Below are 7,958 nucleotides of genomic sequence, written 5' to 3' on the forward strand. Positions count from 1 at the left end.
AAGGCAGAACGACGTTTTTTTTGCCAGATTCTTTTGTTTCATGCAAAAACGCTTCGAATAAGTCTAATAGCGTTTTCGGCCCGATCGGGTTTGCACCAACCTGGGTTGGATTAATCTTTCCTATTGGTTGATTTCACCCGCTCTACCAATAGGAGAGCACAAAACGCCATTAATCCAACCCAAGTTGGTGCAAACCTGGCCGGGCCGAAAACGCTATAAGAGTGGTTTCATAAAATGTTCCGATTTTAATAATTTATTCAATCATCCGCTCATATATACGTGATGGAAAGGTACCGGTTCCCCATGAGGCGTACTTTTCGAGATGCGTATGTTACGAAAACCAATCGTAAACTCATTTAGCATTTCTGCTGGCGTGTACAGAAATTCTAATCAGCAATTGGTTGCATTAGTTCCGCATTTCTCTAATCTTCCGCGAAATACGCTCAATGTGAATTTGGGCTTTCAGAATGGCGTATTCTAGTAAATAAAAAATAACGTATTCTAGTAAATTACTAGAATACGCAGGTTACGCTTATGCAGGTTACGCCGCATGTGAGGCTGATGTCCCATGCAGCGTATCGTGCGTAACCGGATTCGCGTATCGCCAATCACAGAATCATTCTCTTAGATCTGTTTGCAAATTTCGCAAGCATATCTAAGAGAATAATTCTGTGATTGGCGATACGCGAATCCGCTTACGCACGATCCGCTGCGTGGGACATCACCCTCACGGCACCCTGATGCTGGATTCACATTGTATCCTGTTTTCTGATTGGTTACAGAGCTGATTGAAGCGTCGTACGATGAAAATCGGATGCAGTGTGAATCCAACATGAGGCTCAAGTTTATTTCTAACCTAACTAACCTAACTTAACCAGGAGCAGGTTTGTTGTGTGTCGCTATTGAAGTATGTATCGCACAGATATGTGTGACAATGTCGTATCAAGATTCCGGTTTTTCTACGATGTACGATCGTCAGGACGACTATGATCTCGATGAAGACAATGAAGAGTATTTGGAGGAGGATAGGGATGCCGAGGAGCAAGATGAAAGCGACGAGGGTAATAATAAAAAGAAATTATATACATCTGCATGAGGAGTATTTTTCCTGCATGATTTCATGTTCTTAATTTTTGGAGTTATACCTTCCCTATAATATATATTAAGTAACATGTAATATAAATGAATATAATATGTTGAAGAATATTTGTAAAAATTAATAAATTTTTTTAGATACCGAAGAGGCGAGCGAAACTGATATGGGAAAATCTGAAGAATATACAGAAATCAAGGAACAGTAAGTCTGCAAAGTTACTATACATGAATTTATTTTTTATTTATTTATTTATGTATTTATTTATTTATTTATATGACACTGAAAATTATATTTCATATGCAATCTTTCAGGATGTACCAAGATAAATTAGCTAGTTTGAAAAAGCAGCTGCAGCAATTGAAGGAAGGCACGCATCCTGAATACAATCGTAAACTAAAACGACTAGAAGCACAATATAAGGAACGGTATTATCTATAATTTTTTTTTATTAACGTGATCATTTACATGAAAGTTTTTCTAATTGAGATGTTATCTTTGCCAGACTGAGATTGAATATAGTTTATCGGGATTACTTGACGGAATGGGTTGAGCGCGATTATATATCTGAGAAGAAAGCAGCAGCAAAAGAATTTGAAGAAAAAAAAATCGATCTTAAGGAAAATCTACTTACTGATATGGAGGAAAAACGAAAAATGATTGAGTCAGATCGTCACACAATGGAACTCACTGGTGATTCGATGGAGGTATTTGAATTTATTTTTAAATTAACTTAAATAATACACACACTCACTACACACACACATACACACTCGCGCGCTTGTGCACACACACACACATGCATACAATATACATAGTGTTTTTCAATAAATGCGAAAAATTTTATATCAGCCTTTGTCAAAAATTAAAGAGTTTTTTGTATAAACATATGTATATGTACTCCTATATCCCTTTCTGAGAAGTTACATTCCTTAAAAAGATAAGAAGTTATTTTTTTTCAAATTTTGGATAAGGTATACAAATGAAGATTAGTAACAATGATCCAAATTATATATATATATATTTAGTTTAATAAATTAATAAATTTTTAATGATCTAAAATAAAGATCTCTTTTTGAAATATCAGCATGGTTTACAGCATCTTTTATCTACATTTTATTATTGTTGTTTCAACAAATAAAATTTAGTGGATATTTTCCATCAATAAAAATATTAATTTGAAAATAAGGAGATACTTATTAATACTATAAAAAAATAAAATCTTAATTTTTACCCCTCTTTTTAAAGAACTCAAAGAGGGCTGTAGGTATATGAAAATTTATATGAAAAATTTTCCTTAATTTTTGATAAAAAGATCATCCCTCAAAATTGTTCGCATTTATTTAGAAACACTCTGTATATATATTTCTTACTAACATCATTCTTTTTTGTAATTAGGTAAAGCCTGTAATGACGAGAAAATTACGCAGACGTCCCAACGATCCAGTACCTGAAAAAGTAGAGAAACGGCGGAAACCACCTCCTGCGCAATTAAATTACGTATTGGACGATAAAGATATCGAATTTGACTTAAAAGCAATCAATCGTGCGAAAGCGCCGACCACTATTCGCAAACCAGGTGCTCAGTACTTGATATCTTAAAATTCACAATTCAAAATACTATAGCAGAATATCTTGGAAAAATTTAAGTAATGACAATCTATGACCCCTTTGGCCCTTTATTTCTTATTATAATTTGTAAAAAAATTTACAAAATATTGAATAGTTGTGAATTACAACTTTTATGTTGTGATTACGATTTTTAGTATTTAGTTTTTCCAGATATCCTATAGTATTTGATTCTTGCGAATTTTATGATACTTTGTACATAGATGTAAAGGAGCGAACATAATCAATGTAAAAAACTAAGAATAAGAAATAAATTTTTTAGTTAATACACATTTTTTAGTTAATACAACTGTATTTACAGTAGTTTTGCCACATTACAATGCGGTAAATATTCCATCGCAACATATATCACAGCCGCCTGAAACCCCATTGGTGGAAACTCGGATAGAAGACGGGAAATTATTATATGAGCGAAGATGGTACCTTTGATTTATTTCTGTATTACTTTATATTCAATTTGAATTCTTCTTAAATATAAAGGAATCCTTTCGTCGAATTTCATTAAAGGTTTCATCGTGGTCAACCTGTCTATGTTGAAGGCAAGGATCTTAATAGATTCGCAGCTAACATTTCTGCAATTGGCACCGAAGCGGTAAGTGTTCAAAGCATTAAATAAATTGCGCATCATCGCAAGATATTTATTTTTTCAGATTTGGGTGAAGAAAGTAACAGACAGCAGCAAAGTACGCATTTACATATCGCAGTTGAGTCGTGGAAAGATCTCCATCAAACGACGAGCTTCCTAATCAACTTCTTTATTATTCTCGATATCTATTGTTAAACTTGCGACACATCACACTTATTGTTTCTACTTAAAGCAATATTTTCCGGCATTAAATCAACAATTTTTACGCTACTGGTTTTCTGCCACCAGTAAAACCATGATTTTTGATGATATCGTACTATCGTGTAGATCCAAACGAAGAAAGACAGGATTAGTAACGCCATCATTGATAGTAAGGAATAGGTAGTCCATCGCGCGGGTGGGAAATTGTCGTAATTATTTATAGCGTAAAAATCGGCAGCCACTACACAGATGTAAGAACATGCGATGGTCACTGGGGTCACTATAAAACATCTTAGTAGATCGGCCTTCACATTGCGAACGTACATCTGATCGCTGTGATTCAGGCATAACCAGATTATAACAGACCGAAGAACCTTATATCGAGGCGTGCGTTCCATGCGGAACTCGTGACCGCACAATTCGCAATTATTCCTATTGCTTTCTTCTAACCACCGTTCCAAACATTTTAGATGGATCGCGCCCATTGTTCCCTAATCCCAATGTCATTATTATAATTATATAGTTATTGTGAGACACGGACATATTTTTCAAATGTATTTTGATTGAAAAAGTTAAGTCACTTTAAATTAAAATATTTATAATTTATTAAAATAAAAAAATTAAAATAAAAGAAAGAAATATATAGAGCTATTTGAATTTTCAATATCCTGGATCTTCAGAAATTTTCAACTTTTAGTTTTTCTAATTATTGTGTATAATCAAATTTTTACACTCTATCCTTCCGAACCTTACACTTGCACGGATACATAATAGATAGTTCTTGATTAGGATCATAACAAATACGACAGTTTACGTCTTCCACCGAATCGCACGATAATCGATTTCTTTTTTCTGATGTTGTAACATCTTCGAATTTCGATTGGTGTATGTGTAACGATTTCTGCTCCAATTCTGTTTCTATCTTTGAAATTATACTATCCAAAATGTCAGTTATCGAATTGCTTTTCTCAATCATAACGAATGAAATTTCTGCATGAATATCTTTATAAACAAACAAACTGCACGAAACATAAGACGAATGTGTCGTATAATTCATAGATGTGTTGGAAAAGGAAATTAAGTGTGCTTTCCAACAAGCGACACAGTGCGACACAGTGATCATATCCTCTTTGTTTAACATTGGCAAACAACAAGGATGTAATGTTCCATTGTGTCATATCGTGTTATTTGTGTCGCTTGTTGGAAGGCACAATAATAATTCTTTATTATTGTGTGTATAAAAATTTGTATTATATTATAGTGGATACAGTTGAGTTAGTCGCGTGAAATAATCTTAAAGAGCCATGTAACTATATGTGCACTTTATAATTAATGAGTAAACTATAAACGAATGTTTGTCACTCCGCCATCATGTCTACACTGAGACAATCTTCACCCATATTACTAGGCGACGTCTCAAGTTCTCCAATTTCATTCGATTCACTAAAAATTGGATATTTTAATAATTTCATTTTTATTATAAATATCCAAAAAGGGATACAAAATATTTATTAGTAACAAATAAACTTACCTGTCCAAAGAAGGATCATTACTAAACATTTCTGTTGGAACTGTAGGTGGTGCTTTCTCTGGCACAAGTTCCAGATATGTCTGGCGAGATTCCAAATGTCTTTCTACTTCCTCAGGTGTCATATGTCCGTCAGACATCAAGGACATTGGAACCAAATTATTCGTGGATTGTACCTGAAATAAAAAAATCCTTATTATGGTAATTTTGTAATAAAATGTAATTTATAAACATATTACATGAAATATATAAATGTATTTACTATAGGTGTGTTGTTCGTTTTAGCAACTTTTGGGGCATTCCTTTTCTTCTTACTAGTGCTGAGTGGTTTTGTGACCATAGACGAATGATGAGAAGTATGATTATTGATATTCATCTCAACTTTTTTCCTAAAAATTACGTAAATTCATATAATAAACAATGAATAAAACTTATGCTTTATAGATAATGCTTTCTTTTTATATCATATAGCATATTGTTAATACACAAACCCAAAATTACCAGATGTCTTTTTACTAGTATATAGTCTGCGGAATATTTTAAAATAAAAATCCTATATAAAAATAATAACATTATATTTTTCAAATTATAAATAATTAAAGTTGATTATTTTAACAGCTACAATTAATGCGCTCAAGCATCATATATTTCATAATAATGTCCTTATGCAAGGATTCAATTATCAAATATTGATATAATTAAGGTGTTTACAATAAAATTAGCATAAATTTAGTTTCCTATTTTAAAGTGTTAATGGTTTCACAAGATATTAACTTATTTAAAAAATTAACTAATTAAGAAAGTATTATAATCTTGACATTTATAAGAATCTTGTATACGAATTTTTTTTCTAGAATATTCCACAAAATCTGCCGATGAAAGAACATCCAGTAATTTGGAGACATTCTATATGATAATAAATAAACATTTCAACACAGCTTCTGATTGGTTTATGATAAAGTTTTCTTTATTTCATAACCTGATTATTATATAATTTTCTTACCTCTTGGAATTGTCAAGACGAACAACTTCCTCATCTGATGAATCAGTTTCATCGCTTTCACTAAACGACGCATCTACTTTTTCATATTGCAGCAGACGATCTAATAGGAAACTTTTATCTCTATTCACCTTGAGCAGTTTCCTTTGTGTAGAACGCAAAGCTTCTTGGAAACGTTCATTCTCCTACAACATAACACATATTTTATTATGAAATAAATAATATAGACAAATATTAAGTGTTGAAATGTTTTTTGCATACATAAATCAAAAATTTCAGCTTTCTTTTGAGATTGCGATACTGGTCCTTATAATTAGGCACTTCTTCTTCGGGACTCTCTTCATCGTCTTCTTCTTCTGCATTGTTGTTGGCAATGGATCTGCAATACCATCCTTCCAACATTGATCATCTGCAACTATAAAAAAAAAATTGCTTTTTTAAACTGTCAACACTCATAGAAACACTTCTTCGAATAAAACTTGTTTATTAAATTTCACATTACAATACACAAAAACTATGTGTAATAAATTATTAATAAATTTGAACAAAAAAGAAATTTATTTAGACACATATTTTTTCTTATCAAAAAGAAATAAATGAATAGGCAATCAATACAAAATTAGGATATAAAATGAACAAAGAGTTCTCAGAGACGCACTTTGGTTTCGTTCTGGGAGGTTACGTCGCGCAAGAAACTCGTTAACTTATGCGTCAGTCGTTAAATTGTGCAAGGAAACGAATGTTGAGCTGTAATGAGCCGTAATATTAACAGCCGATTTTCTTTTGCACTCACTTGAAACCCCAGAACGATTTGTCGCACGTCGCAAGCGCTCGCGGCGGCCGATTATTGCGAAGATAAATAAGCTGTTTATGACTGGCTTCCATTCTGAACTCTTTATCGATTCCGTAGTAACTTCAGCGCCTTGCCGGTCGAACGGAAGCGCGCGTCGAATCATATCAGTGCTGTAAATATCAAGAAAATAAAACATTGAGACATGATGAAATATTCCTAGTAATTTGAAAAGTATTTTACAACAGGGTATCGATCATGAAACTTTTTTCCTAGGATGAAAAGTGAAAAGTGACAAATTTCTCCATTAACTTCAATGATTAAAATTTTCACTTTTCATTTTCCATCCTAAGGATAAAGTTTCATGATTGATACCCAGAAGCTATAAAATATAATTTTTTAATGAAAAAATTAATACTTTTTTATGTCATCATTATTGATAAATTTTTATTTTTACCATTTTACAGCAAGTTTATTTTTGCCATTTTACACACAGACGGATAATTATTTTTAAATAATACTGACATTTTGCGTGCATTCGTTTATGCAGCGGTTAGCGCAGTAAGTATCATTTAATCTTTCTTCAACACTCGGTGAACAACAAGGATAAAATAATACTTCTGCATGCTTTTTATTTCTATGATGACATTTAGGGGGAATTCGATTGGATGCACTCAATGCGCACTGGTGCATATTAAACCTGTTGTACATAAATTGACATAAAATATTTAATATAAATATAAAAATGGATTAAACTTCAAATTGGATGAAATCCTCAACACATCTCGGTAAAAAATTTTTTATGCATGAATGTATATAAATATGTATAAACATACATATATGGCTATATAAATATATTCATAAACATATAAAATTATAGGACTTTATAGGTATATGAAATATGTTCATGTATGTCCATATACGAGGTGTGATCAAAAAGTAAGGTGACTTTTCATTTTTATAAAAAAATATTCATTTATTCATCCAAAATTATGTTATCCCCTTCAAAATAATCCCTCTCTGATACAATGCACTTGTGCCAGCGCTTTTTCTAGTTGTCAAAACACTTCTGAAATGCACTTTTGGGTATTGCCTTGAGCTCCTCCAGCGATGCAGCCTTAATCTCCTCAA

At 32.2% G+C, this 7,958-nt stretch overlaps 3 protein-coding genes across 5 annotated transcripts; 1 reads left to right on the forward strand and 2 right to left on the reverse strand.

Annotated features, from left to right (window-relative positions):
• Window positions 1-934: 934 nt before the first annotated feature.
• On the forward strand, window positions 935-3,484 carry LOC108763912 (sin3 histone deacetylase corepressor complex component SDS3). Of its 2 annotated transcripts, none has more exons than XM_018511841.1 (8): window positions 935-1,061; window positions 1,234-1,297; window positions 1,408-1,521; window positions 1,599-1,800; window positions 2,492-2,672; window positions 3,024-3,141; window positions 3,230-3,314; window positions 3,373-3,484. In XM_018511841.1, the coding sequence occupies exons 1-8, from the start codon at window positions 935-937 to the stop codon at window positions 3,466-3,468; spliced, it is 987 nt and encodes a 328-aa protein (XP_018367343.1). In that variant the 3' UTR covers window positions 3,469-3,484. The 2 variants fall into 2 exon arrangements, with proteins under 2 accessions (XP_018367343.1, XP_018367344.1); XM_018511842.1 differs by having other exon boundaries at window positions 3,027-3,141; window positions 3,373-3,468.
• LOC108763913 (E3 ubiquitin-protein ligase MARCH3) lies at window positions 3,482-4,656 on the reverse strand. The gene is made up of 2 exons (XM_018511844.1): window positions 4,258-4,656; window positions 3,482-4,000 (listed from the first exon to the last, which is right to left on the reverse strand). Exons 1-2 carry the CDS (start codon window positions 4,648-4,650, stop codon window positions 3,500-3,502), a joined length of 894 nt encoding a protein of 297 aa, XP_018367346.1. The 5' UTR covers window positions 4,651-4,656; the 3' UTR covers window positions 3,482-3,499.
• A 199-nt stretch (window positions 4,657-4,855) lies between these two features.
• On the reverse strand, window positions 4,856-6,938 carry LOC108763914 (uncharacterized). Of its 2 annotated transcripts, none has more exons than XM_018511846.1 (6): window positions 6,831-6,938; window positions 6,299-6,452; window positions 6,041-6,222; window positions 5,300-5,426; window positions 5,041-5,213; window positions 4,856-4,952 (listed from the first exon to the last, which is right to left on the reverse strand). In XM_018511846.1, exons 2-6 carry the CDS (start codon window positions 6,437-6,439, stop codon window positions 4,868-4,870), a joined length of 708 nt encoding a protein of 235 aa, XP_018367348.1. In that variant the 5' UTR covers window positions 6,440-6,452; window positions 6,831-6,938; the 3' UTR covers window positions 4,856-4,867. The 2 variants fall into 2 exon arrangements, with proteins under 2 accessions (XP_018367348.1, XP_018367347.1); XM_018511845.1 differs by having other exon boundaries at window positions 6,696-6,938.
• Window positions 6,939-7,958: the final 1,020 nt, after the last annotated feature.

The sequence above is a fragment of the Trachymyrmex cornetzi genome, unplaced genomic scaffold (assembly GCF_001594075.2).
Source record: "Trachymyrmex cornetzi isolate Tcor2-1 unplaced genomic scaffold, Tcor1.1 scaffold388, whole genome shotgun sequence".
Classification (NCBI taxonomy): domain Eukaryota; kingdom Metazoa; phylum Arthropoda; class Insecta; order Hymenoptera; family Formicidae; genus Trachymyrmex; species Trachymyrmex cornetzi.

Excerpts from the sequence above, each read along its gene's own strand:
- LOC108763913 (XM_018511844.1), bottom strand. The coding sequence starts at position 4,650 with ATGTTAAACAAAGAGGATATGATCACTGTGTCGCACTGTGTCGCTTGT. Across the intron at positions 4,001-4,257 it reads TGTATCCGTGCAAGTGTAAG|GGAACAATGGGCGCGATCCA; the intron begins GTTCGGAAGGAT and ends CATTGGGATTAG.
- LOC108763912 (XM_018511841.1), top strand. The coding sequence starts at position 935 with ATGTCGTATCAAGATTCCGGTTTTTCTACGATGTACGATCGTCAGGAC. Across the intron at positions 2,673-3,023 it reads GACCACTATTCGCAAACCAG|TAGTTTTGCCACATTACAAT; the intron begins GTGCTCAGTACT and ends CTGTATTTACAG. Across the intron at positions 3,142-3,229 it reads TTATTATATGAGCGAAGATG|GTTTCATCGTGGTCAACCTG; the intron begins GTACCTTTGATT and ends ATTTCATTAAAG.
- LOC108763914 (XM_018511846.1), bottom strand. The coding sequence starts at position 6,439 with ATGTTGGAAGGATGGTATTGCAGATCCATTGCCAACAACAATGCAGAA. Across the intron at positions 5,427-6,040 it reads CGTCTTGACAATTCCAAGAG|GAAAAAAGTTGAGATGAATA; the intron begins GTAAGAAAATTA and ends CGTAATTTTTAG. Across the intron at positions 4,953-5,040 it reads AATGATCCTTCTTTGGACAG|TGAATCGAATGAAATTGGAG; the intron begins GTAAGTTTATTT and ends TCCAATTTTTAG.